This window comes from Dreissena polymorpha, chromosome 9, assembly GCF_020536995.1.
Source record: "Dreissena polymorpha isolate Duluth1 chromosome 9, UMN_Dpol_1.0, whole genome shotgun sequence".
Classification (NCBI taxonomy): domain Eukaryota; kingdom Metazoa; phylum Mollusca; class Bivalvia; order Myida; family Dreissenidae; genus Dreissena; species Dreissena polymorpha.
The window spans coordinates 1115100-1140525 of NC_068363.1; the positions used below are offsets into that span (position 1 = coordinate 1115100).

The following is a 25426-nucleotide window of genomic DNA, read 5'->3' on the forward strand; positions in this document are numbered from 1 at the left end:
TAAGCCTGTTATAAGAATTGCTGTTAACAATTAAAAGTAAAAAAATGTATTTTTTTAATTCTTGAACCTGTTTATCTTGCCTGAGCACAACATACCGTATTTTTGGGTCGCAACCTGTGACCGCACAAAAGATGCCTGCATCTCATATCTGATGTGTCTTATATATGGAGCAAATAAACAGAATTTCAAAATGTTATAAGTCAGAATTTTATAAACGCGCTAGTAATAATAATTACTGGTAATTTGTTTGGCTTTGTTCATTAAATAATTGTGTTTGCTGAATTTTAATGTTACATGTAGTGTACATTGACAAAATCTCGAGTTCCTCTTGTTAACATTATATTTGCTGTGGCAAAACTCATATGAGCTTGATAGAGAGAACTTAACATTTGGCGAAAAAGTGAATATTGTACACTGTCTGGTGCAGGACCGAATGAGGATGCAGACAACTTCCAGCATGAGCTACGAGGTGTGATACCTCGCAGTTTTGAATACCTGTATCAGTTGATAGAGCGGGAAAAGGAACTGGTGAGAAAAACAAGAGCTTTATTTAGTGTTTATAAGTTTCAAGGACTGTTTCATTAATGATCATGTTAAGTTTTAGGAATCTATATTTATGAAGAAAATTTTTGCAACAGAAAGACTTTTGCATTTCTGTGGACTTAATTTCAATTAGATTACAGTATTCAAAATTATATTGTAACATAGCCAGTAGTGATAAGAAGATAGGAGATGGAATATTTCTCTTTATAACAGAAAAGTATGTTTAAAAAAGTTCTTACAAGTGACATTGAATTTTGTTAACATCGAAGTATGGACCCATCAAGCTATGCATGTATTTATATCCTTTTGAGCACAGTGAACAATTTTTTGAATCAATTCACAGTTTGGGGACAATAAGACCAGTTTAATTGCGCTGGGAAGACAGAGCTTACGTCATGTGCGTAAATTGACGTCTTGGATTAGTCTGTGTACACTGCAAAGGCTTATCTGGGCAGGTGTTTTTTTCCTTCTTTGTGACCCGCCGAAAATCAGCCCTTTCCCCTCCGATTTTTTGTTCCCCTCAGCTGGTAATTTTTCCCCTAGATTTCATTTTCCCCTCCAAAAAAAATAATTTTTTTTTTTTTTTTTTTTTTTAAACCTTTAAATATATAAGCCTGATCCAGTGTAGAAAATAGAAAAATATTGCATATTTAAATTTTCCGTTTACTTGAATTTGTTTTAAAAACAATAAAATATGCTTAATTGATTATTTAAGACTTTCCTTACTTTCCCCCAAAATCCGGCGTTTCGTGTGATTTTTCACCCAAAATCCGGCATTTCGCGCGATTTTTTTTCCCCTTAAAAAACCCAGGCCCTTTCCCCAAAATCAGATAAAAAACCCTGCTGGGAAGACTCTTAACCCACGTGCATTTAGCCCCATTTTACTACACAAAGGCTCTAATATTAGTTTGCGCTATGTTGGCCAGCATGGTGAGGGTAAGCAGTTCCTGTGTAAGTGTTCGTTCCTGGAGATCTACAATGAGCAGATCTTTGACCTCCTGGAGCCGTCACCCACGGTACTCCACCTCCGGGAGAGCCTCAAGACGGGTGTATATGTGGCCGGGCTGTCAGAGAAAGTCGTTGCAGACGCTAGCGAAGCTTATGAGGTGATGTAATGGACCTTGTTCTAGGAAAACAGGGCTTAATGATTGTGCGTTAAGTGTCTGCACATTCTAATCAGGGATGATTCTTGTCACTTTTATGGAATTTTTTGTGTTAAGGAAGTTTCTTCTTAATGCAAATCCAGATTAAGCGGAAAGTGTCGTCTCTGATTAGCATTTGCACACTGCACAGGCTAATCTGAGACGCCACTTTTTGCACATGCATTAAGCCCTGTTTTCCCATAACTAGACTCAATTGATGAGATTTTGATTGGTATTCAACTGACTGTTTTTTTATAGAGGAGACTTTGATTCAAAATGAAGTGAGAACAAATGACATTATTTGATGGGGATGTCTCTTGTAAAATATGTTTTAATTATTTATGGTTTAATGCCATCAAAAACCTACTTGAATATTAATTATTTTTAACCAGGTTTTCCGAAGGAAAAAACTGGTTATTAGATTGGCGAATGCGGGCGGGCTGGCTGGCGGGCGGGCGGAACAAGCTTGTCCGGGCCATAACTATGTCGTTCATTGTCATATTTTAAAATCATTTGGCACATTTGTTCACCATCATTGGACGGTGTGTCGCGCGAAATAATTACGTCGATATCTCCAAGGTCAAGGTCACACTTTGAGTTCAAAGGTCAAAATTGGCAATAAATGAGCTTGTCTGGGCCATAACTATGTCATTCATTGTGAGATTTTACAATTATTTGGCACATTTGTTCACCATCATGGGACGGTGTGTCGCACGAAAGAATCATGTCAATATCTCCAATGTCAAGGTCACCACAACTTAAAATAGATTTATTTTGAAACAAACTTACAAAGGGGGTTAATTTTGTTTGTTCATTTCAAAAGTTCAGTTTGAGTTGTCTCCCTTAATCGGATATTTTTTCACAATGAAAACCTGGTTTTGTGACAATTTTGTCCCTTGTTCATATATTGTCTACACAATGCTTGCATGTTAAAAACACCAAAACAGTTTTGTTTTAATTGTGACTAAAACTCAGTCTTGAATACTAAATAGCTAATGCTGAACAATGAACTCTCAAGGCAGTTCTAAGTGGATTATCAATTATAATTTACGAGTGATCATATAAAATAATATTTTCACGAGTGGCGCAGCCACGAGTGAAAATAAATATTTTCTATGATCACGAGTGACTTAAAATCGATATTCCACCGAATCCAACAAATTTTCTTTTTCTTTTATGCTTTTTTCACAGTTTATATACATTTTTAAAGAGTTTAACTAAAGAATTTCGCTGGGATAATGACGTCATTTCGTCAAAAAAAGGACGTCATTTCACAGTAAACAGTGAAAATTATCAGTTTTAATTCACTGATATTTCACCGGAAAGCATAAAATAAATGGAACATATCTCTTTTCCTCTGTCCAAACATACCTTCAGAATAATTTTTAACAGTGAGTGACTATGCTTATTGATTTTTATGCCCCCGGTAGGGTGGCATATAGCAGTTGAACTGTCTGTCAGTGTGTCAGTATGTGTGTATGTCAGTCTGTCTGTCCGAAAACTTTAATGGCCATAACTTTTCAATATTGAAGACAGCAACTTGATATTTGGCATGCATGTGCATCTCACGGAGATGCACATTTTGAGTGGTGAAAGGTGAAGGTCAAGGTTATCCTTTAAGGTCAAATGTCTAATATATGGCGTCGGTCCGTCCGTCCAAAAACTTTAACATTGGCCATAACTTTTGCACTATTCAAAATAGCAACTTGATATTTGTCATGCATGTGTATCTCATGGAGCTGAACATTTTGAGTGGTGAAAGGTGAAGGTCAAGGTCATCCTTCAAGGTCAAATGTCAAATATATGGCGTCTGTCCATCCGAAAATTTTAACTTTTGCCATAACTTTTTCAATATTGAAGATAGCAACTTAATATTTGGCATGCATGTGCATCTCACGGAGCTGCACATTTTGAGTGGTGAAAGGTCAAGGTCATCCTTCAATGTCAAATGTCTAATATATGGTGTCTGTCCGTCCGTCCAAAAACTTTAACATTGGCCATAACTTTTCGGGGCTCAATACTAACGGTTGTCCTATTGCCCCTGGCAAGTAAAAGTTGGGTCCGGGCAAGTTACTTTATAATATAGTTGTCCGCCCGGGCAAGTGCAAAAAAGAACAAAGCATTTAATTTAGACTGTAATTAGACTTTATTTGCTGTAATCATTTTGTTAAATTTGCAAAAATAAAAAAGGTTTTGTGGTGAATCATTTTGATCTTTATTCAAAAATATGAGGTTAACAGTTAATGTGATATTTCATGTTTGGGCAAATGGCTTTACGTTCAGGGCAAGTAGATTTTCTAAGTGCTTGCCCGGCAGGGCAAGTTGGTTTTTGGGTTAATGTTGAGTCCTGACTTTTGCATTATTGAAGATAGCAACTTGATATTTGGCATGCATGTGTATCTCATGGAGCTGAACATTTTGAGTGGTGAAAGGTGAAGGTCATCCTTCAAGGTCAAATGTCAAATATATGGCATCTGTCCGTCCGAAAACTTTAACATTGGCCATAACTTTTTCAATATTGAAGATAGCAACTTGATATTTGGCATGCATGTGTATCTCATGAAGCTGCACATTTTGAGTGGTGGAAGTTCAAGGTCAAGGTCATCCTTCAAGGTGAAAGGTAATTTTTTTTTCAAAGCGGCGTTCTCATAAAGCTGCACATTTTGAGTGGTGGAAGTTCAATGTCAAGGTCATCCTTCAAGGTCAAAGGTCAAAACAATAAATATTTCAAAGCGGCGCTATAGGGAGCATTGTGTTTCTGATGAACACATCTCTTGTTTTTATGCCCCCTTTCGAAGAAAAGGGGGCATATAGTGATCGGACTGTCCGTCTTTCCGTCACACTTTACGTTTAGGTTTCGAAAAATGCTCATAACTTCTATGTCCTTTGAGATATTACCTTCATATTTGGTATGCATGTGTATATGAACAAGGCCTTTCCATACGCACACAAATTTTTACCCCTGTGACCTTGACCTTGAAGTTAGGGTTTGCGTTTAGGTTTGGAAATCTGCGTTTAGGTTTCGAAAAATGCTCATAACTTCCATGTCCTTTGAGATATTACCTTCATATTTGATATGCATGTGTATATGAACAAGGCCTTTTCATAGGCACACAAATTTTGACCCCTGTGACCTTGACCTTGAACTTAGGGTCGGCGTTAAGGTTTCGAAATCTGTGTTAGGTTTCGAAAAAAGCTCATAACTTCTATCAAGCGTTTATAGGGGGCATAAGCCATCCTATGGTGACAGCTCTTGTTTATAATTTGTAAATGCAGGTTCTGTGCTCAAGCTGGATGAACCGCAAGGTGGCGTCCACCTCAATGAACCGCGAGAGCTCCAGGAGTCACGCTGTGTTCTGTCTTCAGATTGAGTCCAAGGTAACACTCACAGGCAGATCAATGGGAAAATGGGGCTGAACTCAAGTGCAGAAAGTATTTTCCAAGACTAGCCTGTGCAGTCCACACAAGCTAAGCAGGGAAGATACTCTCCGCTTGTATGGATTTTTTTTATTTAAGGAAGTCTCATGTAAACAAAATTCCAGTCTTAACAGATTGTGATGTCCCTGATTTGAACAGCCTTATCTGGGACAACACTGTATGTTAATGTATTTAGGCTCTTGTTCCCAGAATGCGTCTTATTTAGTTGGTGTACGATGATGTCTGATCAGGTGAGATAAGAAATTGTTTTACCACAGCTTTTAACGTTTCGGTAGAAAGTATAGTCCCTGATAAGCACAGGCTTATCTGTGACGACACTTCTCACACATGGATAAGCACAGGCTTATCTGGGACAACACTTCTCACACATGGATAAGCACAGGCTTATCTGGGACGACACTTCTCACACATGGATAAGCACAGGTTTATCTGGGACGACACTTCTCACACATGGATAAGCACAGGCTTATCTGGGACGACACTTCTCACACACATGGATAAGCACAGGCTTATCTGGGACGACACTTCTCACACATGGATAAGCACAGGCTTATCTGGGACGACACTTCTCACACATGGATAAGCACAGGTTTATCTGGGACGACACTTCTCACACATGGATAAGCACAGGCTTATCTGGGACGACACTTCTCACACATGGATAGCACAGGCTTATCTGGGACGACACTTCTCACACATGGATAAGCACAGGCTTATCTGGGACGACACTTCTCACACATGGATAAGCACAGGTTTATCTGGGACGACACTTCTCACACATTGATAAGCACAGGTTTATCTGGGACGACACTTCTCACACATGGATAAGCACAGGCTTATCTGGGACGACACTTCTCACACATGGATAAGCACAGGCTTATCTGGGACGACACCTCTCACACATGGATAAGCACCGGTTTATAAGGGACGACACTTCTCACACATGGATAAGCACAGGCTTATCTGGGGCCACACTTCTCACTCATGGATAAGCGCAGGCTTACCTGGGGCGACACTTCTCACACATGGATAAGCACAGGCTTACCTGGGGCGACACTTCTCACACATGGATAAGCACAGGCTTACCTGGGACGACACTTCTCACACATGGATAAGCCCCATATTCCCAGAGTGTGGCCCATTAAGTTCATGTCCCACACTGCACAGCTTTAACTTTAATTGTTTTAACACTTTCGGCTTAGATATGTATTTAACACTTTCCCACTTAGATACGTATTTAACACTTTCCCACTTAGATACGTATTTAACACTTTCCCTCTTAGATACGTATTTAACACTTTCTCACGTAGATACATATTTTCATGCATTTGTAGTCCCTTATAAAGTTACATTTAATTTAAGAACTGTCTTACTAGATTGAAGTTTTTAAGGCTTAATCCTCAAACCTTAGATACTAATGAGCAGCAAACATCATAAAACCTCAAGAGACTGCGAGTTACTAGCAGACTGTTCTGGTTTTATGCTGTTTGCACCTAGCCATTTTCACTTTGCTTCTACTTTGCTAAGACATCCACTAGCCCTTGGATGTCAGACAAGTAGTTAGCCTGTAGCATCATAAAGATTGTTGATGCATAAATGAAGACACAGATCAACAGAAGTCTGTTGAGTTTTTTACTTCTCGTCTCCTTATTATTCATGTTCAATATTTAATAACAACATTGATGTTTTGATCACACAACTAAAAATGTTCATGTACTCTTTGAGAGTAGTCTTACCGAAGGGGTATATATTTGAGTCACTATTGGTTAGTTTGCTGGTATATATTTGAGTCACTATTGGTTAGTTTGCTGGTATATATTTGAGTCACTATTGGTTAGTTTGCTGGTATATATTTGAGTCACTATTGGTTAGTTTGCTGGTATATATTTGAGTCACTATTGGTTAGTTTGCTGGTATATATTTGAGTCACTATTGGTTAGTTTGCTGGTATATATTTGAGTCACTATTTGTTAGTTTGCTGGTATATATTTGAGTCACTATTGGTTAGTTTGCTGGTATATATTTGAGTCACTATTGGTTAGTTTGCTGGTATATATTTGAGTCACTATTTGTTAGTTTGCTGGTATATACATGTATTTGAGTCACTATTGGTTAGTTTGCTGGTTGGTCGTTTAGACATAAATGATCAGCCTACTTCTACATTTCACAGCTGATTAAATTCAAATTGAAATAATTTTATATAATCACCATAAAGTTCAATCTTCAGAACATTAAACACCTAAATGATCCACACATTCCTGAATTATTTACCCTTGAATAGAGCTTAATATGCTTTAAAGGGGTTTTAGTCATGTTTGTTACAAATCTCTTGTTACAGACCTATCTGTTAAACCATTTACCATTAAGAAAGCGCTTTCACGGGTTTGTATTCCCTTAGAAAATGAAATAATTGTCTCACTAAATTCAAGTTTTTTAGGCTTCATATCCAACCTTAAGGTACTGAAGAGCAGCAAACAGCATAAAACCTGAATAGACTGCCAGTTACTCAGGCTGTTCTAGTTGAATGCTGGTTGCATATAGCCATTTCACTTTGCATCTTAGTGGGAAGGTTTAATTGCCACTTAATGCTGCTCTCCTTACAGGAGAAGAAGGGATCTGTGGAGCACATCCGGACATCTCAGCTCAACCTGGTGGATCTGGCAGGATCAGAGCGACAGAAGGACACAAACGCCACCGGCATCAGGCTCAAGGTACGAAGGCTTTAAACTTAGCTATATGTTATGTCAATATTTCATTTGCATGTGTTTTGTAATCACCGTTTGTCAGTTGTTCATTGATTGTCGTCCATTTTTTCCAGAGAAAATCTGAGGTATTGTCATAGCCAGCTCGTCATGTCATTCCGCCGTCCGCGTCGTGCTAAAACCTTAATATTTTGTTAACCTTTTAAACATTGGTTCTAAAATGAAAGTGCTTCCACCTTCAACATTAAAACTTAATATGTAGCTGCACCTTGATAGTTCTACATGCCACACCCACTTTTGGGTCACTAGGTCAAAGGTCTAGGTCACTGTGACCTCTAAAAAAAATAAAATAATATTCTGACAAGCTTTCATTTATTTAAAACTGCACCCGCAGCTTCATGAAAGGTGGTCGGATCATTTTACCATGGACTCAGCCAAGTTTGAAACTTTCTCAGGTGGAGTCAAGAACAAGGTCACTTGGTCAATGGAAGAAAAAGCTCTCCAACACACTAGATGTCACATTTTGGCCAAAAATGCATGAAAATTTGTCAGAATATATGCCTGAATGTTATCTGAAGAGGTTGAAACTGGTTCAATTGGGACAATGAACTTGGTAACAAGGTCAAAAACAAGGTTACTGATTTATGGAAAAGAGCTTTTGAACTATCTAGTAGTTACATTGGTTGGCCCTATCTACATGAAACATTTGTTTGAAATCTTTTTGGGATGAATTCAAAAGTGTGTAATGTGATGTCAAATAATGTTGAATAAACTAGGTCACTAGGTCAGTTAGAAGAAACAGCTTTTGAAAACTCTTTATACCTGTCATGGTTTGCCAAATATCCATGGGACTAGGTGACTGGTCAGAAAATGTGTTTGAAATAAATCTAGGCTGATTAAGAAACTGTGTAATGTGGGGTAAAAATGGTCACTAAGTATCATTCAAGAAAAGAAGTCACATTTTTGGCCCAATTTCCATGAAACATGATCAGAACATTTGTTTTAATAATATCCAAGCCATGTATCGGAGCTGCACTCTCCTTATTATGGGTAAAGTGGAAGCTTGTGGGCAACACCTACTCACAACAGGTGAGGTCTCACTTGAGTGCATTGGGACCTTTGTGTTAATTGTCATAATAACACCCTGCCTGGGATGAGGTATAGTGCAGTCACTGTGTCAAACCCTTCCTGGGATGAGGTATAGTGCAGTCTCTGTGTCAAAATACTTCATTTCTAGTGATTCATGCTCTACTTAATGATTTGCCATTCAACATAACTTACAAACAAAACGGTAGATATAGGTCATTTGATGAAAAATCTCCTGTTTGCATCGATTCCATGTTAAAATTGAATTGCCCTGACAACTATACAATGAATGTCATTGATTTTTTTTGTCCAACTTCAGCCTGTTAAGTCTATAGTTCACATCCTTAACTTTACCTGATTGCTTGAGCAAGATTTATGTTAAGAAATGATACAGCGCAGGTTGATCTACAATGACACTAAAAGCAAAAGTTGTAACCCTTTACCATTTGCATACACATTTTGACGCTTTTAAGTCCCTTAGAAGATCAAATTTAATTGAAGACCTTTTTTGTTGGTTGAAGTTTTAAAGGCTTCATTTCATAAAACCTGAACAGACTGCGAGTTACTGGCAGGCTGGTCTGGTTTTATGGTGGTCACATATAGCCATTTTTGCTTTTTAGAGACAAAGTTATAAGACCAGTTTGTGCACAACAGGCTTAATGACTAGTTGGTTCTATTTCTACAGGAAGCAGGCTCGATCAACAAGTCTCTCTCCAACCTGGGTAATGTGATCATGGCCTTGGTGACCGTATCCAGGGACAACAAGAAGAGATACATACCTTACAGGGACTCCAAACTCACGTTTCTTCTCAGGGTGGGCCACCTTGCCTAAGTACCATTTTGATAGTTGGATGATTATGTAGTTCATTGTTCTGTAGCCCTTAGTACTAGCCTGATTAAGAATACTCTGGCCTAGATAACTGCTAAAGAACCAAATATCTTTGACTGGATACAAAGAAGATTGATTCAAATGAGCCGTGCTCTGTGAAAAGGGGGTTTAATGCATGTGCGTAAAGTGTTGTCCCAGATTAGCCTGTGCAGTCTGCACAGGCTAATCAGGGACAACTCTTTACGCTTTGATGATATTTTTTGTTTCAATAAAGTCTCTTCTTAGCAAAAATCAAGTTTAGGTGAAAATTGTCATCCCTGAGTAGCGTGTGTGGACTGCACAGGCTAATCTGGGACAATACTTTACACCCATGGACTGCACAGGCTAATCTGGGACAAAACTTTACACCCATGGACTGCACAGGCTAATCTGGGACAATACTTTACACCCATGGACTGCACAGGCTAATCTGGGACAATACTTTACACCCATGGACTGCACAGGCTAATCTGGGACAATACTTTACACCCATGGACTGCACAGGCTAATCTGGGACAATACTTTACACCCATGCATCAGCCCCCTTTTTACAGAGAATCGCCCATACCATGAAATAATGTAAACTGATTATTATTTGTGGGACATTAATTTCGTTGAGATTTTGGATTGAACAATTCACGAATTTAACACAAACACATTGTTAAATGTGCAACGCAAATTCCTCTCTCTTTTCAAAATAAAAAAATAAATGAATTTATCTGTCCCACAAAAACCATTTTAATTTACAATTGAAGTTTATTTTGAAGAATGCAAGTGATATTACAGTTAATGCTGTGTTATGAAAGAATGGCAATACAACTGTATGTCTGTTGCACAAATGTGAAGATCTGCATACACGGCTTACAAACACTCTATTGATATTTCAGGACTCTTTAGGAGGCAACTCCAAGACCAGTTTGATAGCGTGCATACATCCTGGGCACAAGTAAGTAGCTGTACAGAGATGGACTTTTGATTTCTTGTTTGGAAGTCTTGAATGTCATCTGTGGCATACATTATTGTTCGAGGCATTGGGAAACATATACTAATGTACAGCGTGCTGAGAAAAACTGCTAGGGCTCTAAGCTGGACCAGTGTAGTGACATGCTCTATCAATTAGCTTAACCCTTTGCATGCTGGGAAATTTGTCGTCTGCTAAAATGTCGTCTGCTTAATTTCTAAAATTAGCATTTTCTTCGATTTTTTTCAAAGAATATTATCAGAATAGAAAACAGTTTGGATCCTAATGAGACGCCACGTTCTGTGGCGTCTCATCTGGATCCAAACTGTTTGCAAAGGCCTTCAAAATTCGGTTCCCGCACTGAAAGGGTTAATATATAACATCACTTTTCAAATACCTATTGTTCAAGCTCAAAAGATATTCATTTTATTTGCAATTAAATATTTGCAAAGAATATATTAAATTTCACAGAATGTCACATTTTGTATTGAATGATACAGAGGTGCAGTAGGGTTGGCTGGGAGCAAACAATACAAGGGTAGAGCACCCTGCTTTGCTGCTCAAGAGTTCACACTTCTTACTGAAGCCTTGTTCTGTGAAAATCAGGCCTAATGCATGTGTTTTAATTGGCTATCATAGGCCAATCAGAGACAAAACTTGCTGCTAAACAGGATTCTTGATTAGAAGCCACTTCCTTTAAACTATTCTATTCAAGGGAAAGTATTGTCCCTGATTATTCTGCAGAGGTTGATGTGGGATGACACTTTTTCAACTGCATTAAGCCCCGTTTTTCTAGAGCATTACTCAAATATACTGCTTTGAAAAGTTCTAGTAGTATTACAATTCTATTATAAAATTTAGTTAGACATCATTATTTCAAATCTACAAGATTAATACAATGTTCCCTGAAATATTAAGCTGTTGCAAAAAGTTTCTGTCTCAACCCTTAACCCTTTCCCCCATAAGAAGCAACGTGAAAATGACTTGCAACCAGCATAAAACCAGAATAGCCTGTGAAAAGCTCGCAGTTTGTTCATTTTTTTTGTTGCTGTTTGCTACTTTGATTCTCTTTAATTAAATGTAACTTTCTTAGGGACTACAAATGCGTCAAAATACGTTTCTATTAAAGTGGTAAAGAGCGAGAAGTTGCAATCAGCTTGCATGCATATTAACTAAAAACAAACACAGGACACATTTTGCAGTGCACATGTCTGTTGTAGATGTTTTTGAGAGACCTTATCCACGTTGCAGTGCACATGTCTGTTGTAGGTGTTTTGGAGAGACCTTGCAGTGCACATGTCTGTTGTAGGTGTTTTGGAGAGACCTTATCCACGTTGCAGTGCACATGTCTGTTGTAGGTGTTTTGGAGAGACCTTATCCACGTTGCAGTGCACATGTCTGTTGTAGGTGTTTTGGAGAGACCTTATCCACGTTGCAGTGCACATGTCTGTTGTAGGTGTTTTGGAGAGACCTTATCCACGTTGCAGTGCACATGTCTGTTGTAGGTGTTTTGGAGAGACCTTATCCATGTTGCAGTGCACATGTCTGTTGTAGGTGTTTTCGAGAGACCTTGCAGTGCACATGTCTGTTGTAGGTGTTTTGGAGAGACCATATCCACGTTGTAATGCACATGTCTGTTGTAGGTGTTTTGAAGAGACCTTGCAGTGCACATGTCTGTTGTAGGTGTTTTGAAGAGACCTTGCAATGCACATGTCTGTTGTAGGTGTTTTGGAGAGACCTTGCAGTGCACATGTCTGTTGTAGGTGTTTTTGAGAGACCTTGCAGTGCACATGTCTGTTGTAGGTGTTTTGGAGAGACTTTATCCACGTTGCAGTGCACATGTCTGTTGTAGGTGTTTTGGAGAGACCTTATCCACGTTGCAGTTTGCTAAGCGTGCCAAGATGATCAAGAACAAGGCAGTATTAAATGAGAACGCCATGGGTAACATCAGCCAACTACAGGCCGAGATACGGGCTCTGAAGGAAGAGCTTCAGAAATACAAGGAGGGAATTATCTGTGTACAGCCACAGACTGTGTGCGGTAAGTAACAAATAAACCTCAGTCTGGCAAAACTGGGCTTAATGCATGTGTGTTAAGTGTTGTCCCAGATACGCCTGTGCAGACAGCACAGGCTGATTAGCAAAGACACTTTTGGCTTTTATGGTATTATCTTTTTAGCAGAAATCTAGGTAAGGCGAAAAGTGTTTTCACTGATCAGCCTGTGCAGACGGCACAGGTTAATGTGGGATGCCAAAAGAATGTAGCCCATTTTTCCCGAAATAAGGATATTAAGGAACGTTTGCTAGTGGAACCTGCTTAGTTTTTTCCTTTATTTATACATGCAGTGGTGGCATAATCTCATATTGACATACTTGTCACATTTCTAAAAACTATGTTGACTTTGTCTGTAAAAAACTAAATGGAATATGCTTAAAAACGTCCAATTTTCATTTGTTTGTTTATGCTTTTGCAGGGCTCGAATATGACCTTTTGTTCTACTTGCAAAACATTGCGAGCAGCTTAAATACCAACTTGCAAAATCAAAAACAGTCTCGCAAATTTTGCTGGAAACATAAATAAAAGCAAGTTGGGACATGATTTTAATACTATTAAAACAAAATAAAATATGACATCGACAACAAGTTTTAGTTTTATATTAAGATCTTTTTCCCACTTTTTCACTGTTTTCGTAGAAGGATTAAATTTCCTTTTTTTTGCTAACTCAACGGTTAACTTTGCTTTATCTTTTGTATTGTTATTTCCGGCTGTGGGCAAAAAGAAAATAGTTATTTTTTGCTTCGACGCCATGTCTGTTTAAGTTTAATGAACACGTGTGAATAGTCGACTGTTTCACGTTCTTCGTACCAATACCATCCGCGTATCTGTACTATAAGTATACCAGCATACATACAAGGTGCGCGCTTCCGCATACGGGTATTTGGAGTTCTATAAATTGACTTACGGTTTAGCGTTCACGGCGTCGAGCGCATTTAGCAATATTACTAGTTTTTTTGTCCCCTACCGGTGAAACCAGAGGGGACTTATGGTTTGCGCTCTGTCTGTCTGTCAGTCTGTCTGTCTGTCAGTCTGCCACACTTTTCTGGATCCTGCGATAACTTTTAAAGTTCTTCATATATTTTCAAGAATTCTGGTTGCTATCATGGCAACGAATATTAAAAAAAATACTGACAATGGTGGAGTTTCACCTGAAGGGGACTTTATTGCTTGGCAATCTCTTGTTTTTACTATTTCTTTACTCGCAAAAAAATACTAGTGGCTGAAAACTTGACTCACAATGGTTATTTTTCACTCGCATTTTGCGAGTGTGCGAGTGTTAATTTTGAGCCCGGCTTTTGGACAAAACAAAATATATGGCCTACACAGACAAAAGGACAGTTGATTTTACCACTATTGTCATGCAACTTTGATACTTTTTGGGATAAAGAATTATGAGAAAAGTCAAATGTTATAAGCAACATTTTCTAGAGAATTATTGTCCTTGAATTATTTCAAATTATCCTTGTATGCATTGCCATTATCAAACTGTTTTCATGCAATTTTTACCAAACTTCTGCTAAGTAAAATAACAGGCCTAATTCTGTGTTTTCTCTTTGACAAAAGCGTCTGCACCAGTTGAGAGCATGCCTGTTCTGAAGGAGATGTTCTTACAGGCCATGTACTTGAAACAGAGGGCAGACATGGAGAAACAGGTAGGGGATACAGGCCATGTACTTGAAACAGAGGGCAGACATGGAGAAACAGGAAGGGGATACAGGCCATGTACTTGAATGAAACAGAGGGCAGACATGGAGAAACAGGTAGGGGATACAGGCCATTTACTTGAAACAGAGGGCAGACATGGAGAAACATGTAGGGGATACAGGCCATGTACTTGAAACAGAGGGCAGACATGGAGAAACAGGTAGGGGATACAGGCCATGTACTTGAAACAGAGGGCAGACATGGAGAAATAGGTAGGGGGATACAGGCCATGTACTTGAAACAGAGGGCAGACATGGAGAAACAGGTAGGGGATACAGTCTATGTACTTGAAACAGAGGGCAGACATGGAGAAACAGGTAGGGGATACAGGCCATGTACTTGAAACAGAGGGCAGACATTGAGAAACAGGTAGAGGATACAGGTCATGTACTTGAAACAGAGGGCAGACATGGAGAAACAGGTAGGGGGTAAGGCCATGTACTTGAAACAGAGGGCAGACATGGAGAAACAGGTAGGGGATACAGGCCATGTACTTGAAACAGAGGGCAGACATGGAGAAACAGGTAGGGGATACAGGCCATGTACTTTGAACAGAGGGCAGACATGGCAGACATAGCAAGGGAGTGCCTGTAGGGCTAGTGAGGGCAAGGTTAGCTTGCATGCAGACATAGCAAGGGAGTGCCTGTAGGGCTAGTGAGGGCAAGGTCAAGATGTAGCTTGCATGCAGACATAGCAAGGGAGTGCCTGTAGGGCTAGTGAGGGCATGGCAGACATAGCAAGGAAGTGCCTGTAGGGCTAGTGAGGGCAAGGTCAAGGTGACTCTACCTTACAAAGAAAATGGTTACTGTAGAATATCATGAGTTCTGATGAAGGTATTTCACTTGTATCTTCTGTAGGATGCTTAACCCTTTTCCGATTAGATTAAAAGTGAAAATGGCTATGTGCAAACAGCATAAAACCAGAACAGCCTGTGAGTAACTGGCAGTCTTTTCAGGTTTTATGCTGTTTGCTGCTCATCAGTATTTAAGGGTTGGAAATGAAGCATTTAAAACTTTAATCTGGTATGAAAGGTCTTTAATTAAATGTAACTTTGTAAGTGGACTACAAATGCGTCAAAATACGTATCTCAAGTGGTAAAGGGTTAATGCAGACCTTGCATGGGTGCACAATTGAGGCAAATTGGGTTAAGGTCCATGTCACCTGCTATGAAGGGAAAAAAGGGTTTCTGCCCAATAACTTAAATCTGGTGTGAGTAAATGTGCAAACATTTTGTTTGTATGCAACTTAACTTGTATGTTAACCTTACTTGGGAGTATATTTTAGAACAGGCGGGTAAAGATCACGTGTAAAATTTATAAAATTAGAAAAATATTTTCGTTCATTAGTTATAGTTTTTTGGGTAATTGTTCTGAATTTGAAAGTGTTGGTAGCTTACATGCAGATCAAGCTTTGGAATAGCATTTGAGACCAAGGATCAAGGTCAATAACACTGTTACTTAAAACACTGTTTCCTAATTAAATACTTGAGTGTGAATGGAGGTACATGTGTTTCACTGAAATGGTGTTGAGTGTGAATGGAGGTACATGTATTGCACTGGAATAGTGTTGAGTGTGAATGGAGGTACATGTATTGCACTGGAATAGTGTTGAGTGTGAATGGAGGTACATGTATTGCACTGAAATAGTGTTGAGTGTGAATGGAGGTACATGTATTGCACTGAAATAGTGTTGAGTGTGAATGGAGGTACATGTATTGCACTGGAATAGTGTTGAGTGTGAATGGAGGTACATGTATTGCACTGGAATAGTGTTGAGTGTGAATGGAGGTACATGTATTGCACTGAAATAGTGCGTGCAGATAGCTAGCATGCATACCTAGCATTGGATTGGTAAATAATGTAACTAAAACGATGAAACCTGGTAAGGTATTTTTTGTATATCTTTTATAAAAGGGATCTTTTCACGGTTTGGTAAATTGACAAAATTGAAAAAAGTTGTTTCTGATTCGCAAATTTTCATTTTAGTTATGATATTTGTGAGGAAACAGTATTACTGAACATTTACCATAGTCCAATATAGCCATTATATTTATCTTTTGACGATTTGAAAACCTTAAAATTATAAAGCATGGCAACGCGAAACGATTGAATAATTTGGAGAGTTCTGTTGTTGTCGTTTAAATTTACGAAACTACGAAGATTGCTTATATAAGGTATAAAATACTTCAACTGTGTATAACCGGCGGAAAAGCCGAGAGGGCTAATGCGTTTTTACTTCAGACTAACTCCAGGACTCCGGGGGTCACTGGTTTGAGCCCTGGTACTGGTTACTTTTTTTTCCTTTTTTAAAATTTTATTCTTGATTTTTTACTGGAGCTTTTAAGATCCAATGTTTACATTTATCAATATAAAGCATTTCATGACAAACTTCAAAATATGCCAAAATCTGTGAAAAGGCCCCTTTAAAGAAAAGAATGTATATTTGCCTTAAATATGGTTCTTGACAAAGACAAGCTTTTATGCGAATGGTGTGTATCATAGTTATCTCTAATTTCTCCAGGAATTAGAAGAATCTGTTGACAAGCTGAAAGATATCATTGACAAAAAGGACAAAACCATCCAGACCAATAAGATGATAATCAAATTCCGAGACAATAATGTTAAGCGACTGGAAGATAAACTTAAAGGCATCGACGTGAAATGTGAAAAGGACTCAAATGTGGTAAGTACTGAAGAAAATAAGGTAATTTAGTAGTATCAAGAACGCTCAATGAAGCCACGCTGTCTAAAAACTTTTATTGTTGCAAGTGCGTAATGTGTAGTCCCAGATTAGCCTTTGTATTCCACACAAGCTAATCAGGGACAACACTTTTGTCTAGAGTGGATTTTCTTTGGAGACGAGTCTTCCATTAAACCAAACATTCAATACAAGTGGAAAGTGTTGTGCCTGCTTAGCCTGAGAGGACTGCAAAGGTTACTCAGGGATGATGCTTTATGCACATGCTTAATGATAAGCCTGAGAGGACTGCAAAGGTTAATCAGGAATGATGCTTTATGCACATGCTTAATGTTAAGCCTGAGAGGACAGCAAAGATTAATCAGGGATGATGCTTTATGCACATGCTTAATGTTAAGCCTGAGAGGACTGCAAAGATTAATCAGGGATGATGCTTTATGCACATGCTTAATGTTAAGCCTGAGAGGACTGCAAAGATTAATCAGGGATGATGCTTTATGCACATGCTTAATGTTAAGCCTGAGAGGACAGCAAAGATTAATCAGGGATGATGCTTTATGCACATGCTTAATGTTAAGCCTGAGAGGACTGCAAAGATTAATCAGGGATGATGCTTTATGCACATGCTTAATGTTAAGCCTGAGAGGACAGCAAAGGTTAATCAGGAATGATGCTTTATGCACATGCTTAATGTTAAGCCTGAGAGGACTGCAAAGATTAATAAGGAATGATGCTTTATGCACATGCTTAATGTTAAGCCTGAGAGGACAGCAAAGGTTAATCAGGAATGATGCTTTATGCACATGCTTAATGTTAAGCCTGAGAGGACAGCAAAGGTTAATCAGGAATGATGCTTTATGCACATGCTTAATGTTAAGCCTGAGAGGACAGCAAAGGTTAATCAGGGATGATGCTTTATGCACATGTTTAATGTTAAGCCTGAGAGGACAGCAAAGGTTAATCAGGGATGATGCTTTATGCACATGCTTAATGTAAAGCCTGAGAGGACTGCAAAGGTTAATCAGGGATGATGCTTTATGCACATGCTTAATGTTAAGCCTGAGAGGACAGCAAAGGTTAATCAGGGATGATGCTTTATGCACATGCTTAATGTAAAGCCTGAGAGGACTGCAAAGGTTAATCAGGGATGATGCTTTATGCACATGCTTGATGTTAAGCCTGAGAGGACTGCAAAGATTAATAAGGAATGATGCTTTATGCACATGCTTAATGTTAAGCCTGAGAGGACTGCAAAGATTAATAAGGGATGATGCTTTATGCACATGCTTAATGTTAAGCCTGAGAGGACAGCAAAGGTTAATCAGGAATGATGCTTTATGCACATGCTTGATGTTAAGCCTGAGAGGACTGCAAAGATTAATAAGGAATGATGCTTTATGCACATGCTTAATGTTAAGCCTGAGAGGACTGCAAAGATTAATCAGGGATGATGCTTTATGCACATGCTTAATGTTAAGCCTGAGAGGACTGCAAAGGTTAATGAGGGATGATGCTTTATGCACATGCTTAATGTTAAGCCCAGTTTTCCCAGAACGCTGGTCTGTCTATATCTATAGATTAGCTTTCTGTCTATATCTATAGATTATCTTTCTGTCTATATCTATAGATTATCTTTCAAACAATTTTCCAGCGTAGGGCTGTCAAACCGGGGTAACTTAATTCTCTCCTTGGCTCTAGAACATGACTTGTTAGGGAAAGGCAAGGGACTTTGCCATTAAAGTATTGTTCTGTGACAAAAAAGTGATGAAGTTAAGTAAAAGCCTCAATGGGACTGAAATTCCAATGAGAGTTATTATCCCCCGCCATAGGTGGAGGGATATTGTTGTCCCCTACCGGTTTCACCGGAGGGGACCTATGGTTTGCGCTCTGTCTGTCAGTCTGTCAGTCAGTCACACTTTTCTGGATCCTGCGATAACTTTCAAAGTTCTTAATCTTTTTTCATGAAACTTAAAACATGGATAGATGACAATATGGGCATTATGCATGTCATTTCATTTTGTTCCTACGTCAAAAATTCTGGTTGCTATGGAAACAAATAGACTAGAAAAACTGCTGAAAATCGGGATTTTCTTGATCCTGCGATAACTCTAAAAGTTCTAAATATTTTTTCATGAAACTTGAAACATGGATAGATGGCAATATGGGCATTATGCACGTCATTTCATTTTGTTCCTACGTCAAAAATTCTGGTTGCTATGGCAAGAAATATAAAAAAATTCTGACAATGATGGAATTTCTGACAATGGTGGAGCCGGTATGGGACAATATTGCTTGGCAATAGTCTTGTTTTGGTGTTGTCCGTCCGTCCGTCTTTCCGTCTGTCTGTCGCCATATCTTGGAAGTGCTTTGGCGGATTTCATTTAAACTTGGTATGAGAAATTGAGTATATATATGGATAATAGGATGATGCACGCCGAATGGCATTGTACACCATCTGTTAATAACAGAGTTATGGCCCTTTGTATCTTGAAAAAATGCTTGTTTGTGTGTCCGGAGCAATATCTTGGAAGTGCTTTGTCGGATTTCATTGAAACTTGGTATGAGTGTCCAGAAGCATATTGGCGGGCGATATCAATTCAATGAATTTGCTTGTTAATACAAGTATTTAAACCAATGACTTGAATATTTTGAATCAAGTTTTCTCAGATTTTGACATTCATATTGGTAAGATTGATGGTCTTATTGATGACTGTAAAATAATGTAACAAACGGAGCTAAACGAACTTACAAGAGAGCCTTAAACTTTACACCACAAATTGATTTTCCTTTTTTCCCATCTTGTCCCAGATCAATGAACATTTTGCCTTTAATATAATGTTCAGACAAAGACAAGTGACCTTTGTATGCATCTGACATTTGCAGCAAACAAGACATTTTTTCATCCCTAACATTTTAACTTCCCCCTTTTTCCAGGAGAGCCTGGAGCGTGAGGTAGAGGCCCTGCGTACGCTGGTGGACAACAACCCACAGCTGGCCAAGTATGCCCTGGAGACCAAGCAGCTCAAGGTAGCCTACGCGCGCCTCAAGGAGGAGCCTGGTACCTTGGAGAGGGTTGCGCGGGACATGGACCGTACACACAGGCTGCATGAGATGTACAACACACTGGTCATGGAGCAGCAGGGCTGCAAGGAGGGTACATACTTACATACTTTTAAATCTCAATCGCTGGTCAAGATTTGCTTCAATCAAAAATAGATTAAAATCGCAGTCTCTACTTATGATGTGGTTCATGAAAATAAAATAATATAAGAAGTTGATCCTTGTGGCATTGTGGCAATGGTTCTTGTTATTGTGTAGAGAACTAAATCTTTTATATCACAAAACATGATATTTAACTGATTCTTACCATTTGCTATTGTTAGAGTTTGAAACTTCACTCTTTTTTTTCATAATTTAATTGAAAGTTTTATGTAAGCAGTGTTTTTTTTTAAACTGTGAACATGTTAACAAAGAGTTAAGCACATTAATACAGGCATCACAAAAACTTGCAATCTGTGTGAATTTACAGTTTGACGTTATGAAAGCCGATTCCTGGCAAGAAGCCATAAAACAACACCTTTCTCATCAATTAAATTGGCTTTTTTGTCTAACAAGAAAACGCGTATCAGTTGCTCAATGGAAATTGTCAAATAATGTTACAGCATGTGCAAAGCTCTGCCTTTAGAATCTTTGAGATAGAAAAAAGATGGTTTTAACTGTTAAAAGAAAGCAGTGCCAGATGCACACATATTGATACATGATTCACGTTTATATTCAATCCCGAGCTGCAATCAAATGACTCAGCCTAGGCTTGGCAAGCACAAATAAATTTATCTCGGCTTCTCCGAGAAAGGCTGAGTAGTTCCTATGTACCAACCTGTACATTTCCTGTACAAAACTTGTAGACAAAAAGATATATAGACATAAAGATGTGTATGTTTCCTGTTTTTGTATGCAAATCAATCACATTACTAATATGATGTTTTTACCATGCATGTGGTGTCTATACTAGAGCCCCAGATCACCCCCCAGCGTGTGGACGGTGTGAGTGCTGCCACTGTGGAAAAGCTGCGCTCACAGAACAATGACCTGTCTGCCAAACTGGAGCAGGTTTGTCTTCATAAGAGCAGCGTTCTGGGAAAATGGGGCTTAATTCATTTGTGAAGAGTCGTCCCAGATTAGACTGTGCAGTCCACACAGGGTAATCACTGTGCAGTCCACACAGGGTAATCAGGGAGGAGACTGCAGTCCACACAGGGTAATCAGGGAGGAGACTTTCTGTTAGTCCACACAGGGTAATCAGGGAGGAGACTTTCTGTGCAGTCCACACAGGCTAATCTGGGAGGAGACTTTTTGTGCAGTCCACACAGGCTAATCAGGGAGGAGACTGTGCAGTCCACACAGGGTAATCAGGGAGGAGACTGTGCAGTTCACACAGGGTAATCAGGGAGGAGACTTTCTGTTAGTCCACACAGGGTAATAAGGGAGGAGACTGTGCAGTTCACACAGGGTAATCAGGGAGGAGACTGTGCAGTTCACACAGGGTAATCAGGGAGGAGACTTTCTGTTAGTCCACACAGGGTAATAAGGGAGGAGACTGTGCAGTTCACACAGGGTAATCAGAGAGGAGACTGTGCAGTTCACACAGGGTAATCAGGGAGGAGACTGTGCAGTTCACACAGGGTAATCAGGGAGGAGACTTTCTGTTAGTCCACACAGGGTTATCAGGGAGGAGACTGTGCAGTTCACACAGGGTAATCAGGGAGGAGACTTTCTGTTAGTCCACACAGGGTAATCAGGGAGGAGACTGTGCAGTTCACACAGGGTAATCAGGGAGGAGACTGTGCAGTCCACACAGGGTAATCAGGGAGGAGACTGTGCAGTTCACACAGGGTAATCAGGGAGGAGACTTTCTGTTAGTCCACACAGGGTAATCTGGGAGGAGACTTTCCATTAGTCCACACAGGGTAATCAGGGAAGAGACTTTCTGTTAGTCCACACAGGGTAATCAGGGAGGAGAGTTTCTGTGCAGTCCACACAGGGTAATCAGGGAGGAGACTTTCTGTTAGTCCACACAGGGTAATCAGGGAGGAGACTGTGCAGTCCACACAGGGTAATCAGGGAGGAGACTTTCTGTGCAGTCCACACAGGGTAATCAGGGAAGAGACTTTCTGTTAGTCCACACAGGGTAATCAGGGAGGAGACTGTGCAGTCCACACAGGGTAATCAGGGAAGAGACTTTCTGTTAGTCCACACAGGGTAATCAGGGAGGAGACTTTCTGTGCAGTCCACACAGGGTAATCAGGGAGGAGACTTTCTGTGCAGTCCACACAGGGTAATCAGGGAGGAGACTTTCTGTGCAGTCCACACAGGGTTATCAGGGAGGAGACTTTCTGTGCAGTCCACACAGGGTAATCAGGGAGGAGACTTTCTGTGCAGTCCACACAGGGTTATCAGGGAGGAGACTTTCTGTGCAGTCCACACAGGGTAATCAGGGAGGAGACTTTCTGTGCAGTCCACACAGGGTAATCAGGGAGGAGACTTTCTGTTAGTCCACACAGGGTAAGCAGGGAGGAGACTTTCTGTGCAGTCCACACAGGCTAATCATGGAGGAGACTTTCAGTTTTCAAGGAATGTTTTGTTTCAAGGAAGTCTCTTCAGTTTAAGCATCCAGTTTTCCCCAGAGCGCGGCTCATATTATTTGTGCTCAGTCATGTACAATTTTAGAAAAAATATTTAGTCAGTATTTGTTATTTCCCCATCTAACCATACTGAAGGAAAATATTAAGGTTCACAAAATGAACAGGGTTCTTCTTGAAAAGTAAAGCTACACTAGTCTGGTGTCATTTTTTTATAGTTATTTTGGTCAGTCTTTGTGAGGTTACATGCCTTGTGGGTCAGCGGTTAGGTGTTGTTACCACTCTACAGGCCATATCTTTGATCCAGTCTTGATTGAACTTAGACAGAATGTTTTTCTTGACAATATCTAGGCTAAGTTCAAACGTGGGTCAGTTGTGTCCAAATAAATCAGTTATCAGGTCAAATCTGAAAAAAAAAACCTGTTGCTCTTGATCTTAATTTTTAATCATGCCTAGCTGAAAGTCAGTTCTTTGTGTGTCTTGGGCTCATTGGCTTTTTATGCCCCCCGTAGGTTTGTATATAGCAGTTGAACTGTCCGTCAGTGTGTCAGTATGTCAGTCAGTCTGTCCGTCCGTCAGAAAAAAACTTTAATATTGGCCATAACTTTTTCACTATTGAAGATAGCAACTTGATATTTGGCATGCATGTGTATCGCATGGAGCTGCACATTTTGAGTGGTCAAAGATCATGGGTCATCCTTCAAGGTCAAATGTCAAATTTATGGCGTCTGTCCGTCCGAAAACTTTAACATTGGCCATAACTTTTTCAATATTGAAGAAAGCAACTTGATATTTGGCATGCATGTGTATCTCATGGAGCTGAACATTTTGAGTGGTGAAAGGTGAAGGTCAAGGTCATCCTTCAAGGTCAAATGTCAAATATATGGCTTCTGTCCGTCCGAAAACTTTTTACATTGGCCATAACGTTTTTATTATTGAAGATAGCAACTTGATATTTGGCTGCATGTGTATCTCATGAAGCTGCACATTTTAAGTGGTGGAAGTTAAAGGTCAAGGTCATCCTTCAAGGTCAAAGGTAAAAAATAAATTTAAAAAATCAAAGCGGCGTCCTCATGAAGCTGCACATTTTGAGTGGTGGAAGTTCAAGGTCAAGGTCATCCTTCAAGGTCAAGGTCATCCTTCAAGGTCAAAGGTCCAAAAAAAATTAAAAAATTATATTCACAGCAGCTTTCTCATAAAGCTGCACATTTTGAGTGGTGGAAGTTCATGGTCAAGGTCATCCTTCAAGGTCAAAGGTAAAAAAAAATCCAAAAAAAATCAAAGCGGCGTTCTCATAAAGCTGCACATTTTGAGTCATCCTTCAAGGTCAAAGGTAAAAAATGAATTAAAAAGATTCAAAGCGGCGCAATAGGGGGCATTGTGTTTCTGACGAACACATCACTTGTTGAATATGGTTTGTTGTATCAATAAGGATTTCAGTTTTACAGAACATTATCAAAACAAATTTTGGGGATAAATCTAGTACAAGTACGCTCAGTTTACTGTACGAGCACACTGAATACACTGTGATTTTTAGCTCGGCTGTTTTCGGAGAAAACCCGAGGTATTGTCATAGCCAGCTGGTCATCCGCCGTCAGCCGTCCGCCGTAGGCGTCGTGCTAAAACCTTAACATTGGCTCTAAAATCAAAGTGCTTCCACCTACAACTTTGAAACTTCATATGTAGATGCACTGTGATGAGTTCTACAGTCCACACCCATTTTTTTGGTCACTAGGTCAAAGGTCAAGGTCACTGACCGCTAATATAAAACTTTAACATAGGCTCTAAAATCAAAGTGCTTCCACCTACAACTTTGAAACTTATATGTAGATGCACCTTGATGAGTTCTACACGCCACATCCATTTTTGGGTCACTAGGTCAAAGGTCAAGGTCACTGTGACCTCTAATATAAAACTTTAACATAAACCTTAGCATTGGCTCTAAAATCAAAGTGCTTGCACCTACAACTTTGAAACTTCATATGTAGATGCACCTTGATGGGTTCTACACGCCACACCCATTTTTGGGTCACTAGGTCAAAGGTCAAGGTCACTGTGACCTCTAATATAAAACTTTCAACATAGGCTCTAAAATCAAAGTGCTTCCACCTACAACTTTGAAATTTCATATGTAGATGCACCTTGATGAGTTCTACACGCCAAACCCATTTTTGGGTCACTAGGTCAAAGGTCAAGGTCACTGTGTCCTCAAATTATTATTTTTTTTAATTCGGACAAGCTTTCGCATCTGAGCGTTGGCACCAGTTATGCGGTGCTCTTGTTATAAAGAGTTCTCATCACTTGTCACTATAGACACTTCCTAGTGTTTTTGCCACTCAACATTACTCCTCCCATGCTTTTGTTTATAAATCACAATCTGTTCACAAGCATGGTTACATCCTCTTTACTGTTAATTAGTTCAACAAATAGGCACAAAGGTATGAATCAGAAGTTGTTATCCTAAAGAATTGCAAGGGATACTGATGGCCCAGTCTGGCTTTCAATATCATCCTATATGAGTTACACAACTCGATTAAGTATGTCCCTCCATCGTAGATTAAATAATTTTATTTAAAGCTTTATAAGAA

At 39.4% G+C, this 25426-nt stretch overlaps 1 protein-coding gene and 1 long non-coding RNA gene across 4 annotated transcripts in view; both read left to right on the forward strand.

Annotated features, from left to right (window-relative positions):
* Positions 1-25426, forward strand: part of LOC127844603 (kinesin-like protein KIF15) — a 91787-nt gene that overhangs the window by 15794 nt on the left and 50567 nt on the right. For all 3 annotated transcript variants that reach the window (XM_052374996.1, XM_052374994.1, XM_052374995.1), the window contains exons 6-16: positions 428-528; positions 1470-1649; positions 4962-5063; positions 7727-7834; positions 9597-9725; positions 10667-10725; positions 12593-12780; positions 14362-14450; positions 17023-17184; positions 20134-20353; positions 21212-21309. In XM_052374996.1, coding sequence (XP_052230956.1) covers positions 428-528; positions 1470-1649; positions 4962-5063; positions 7727-7834; positions 9597-9725; positions 10667-10725; positions 12593-12780; positions 14362-14450; positions 17023-17184; positions 20134-20353; positions 21212-21309 — 1436 coding nt within the window. The remainder of the gene's footprint in view (positions 1-427; positions 529-1469; positions 1650-4961; positions 5064-7726; positions 7835-9596; positions 9726-10666; positions 10726-12592; positions 12781-14361; positions 14451-17022; positions 17185-20133; positions 20354-21211; positions 21310-25426) is intronic.
* On the forward strand, positions 3409-4307 carry LOC127844616 (uncharacterized). The gene is made up of 2 exons (XR_008032840.1): positions 3409-3459; positions 4124-4307. It is a non-coding gene; the product is annotated as an uncharacterized LOC127844616 (long non-coding RNA).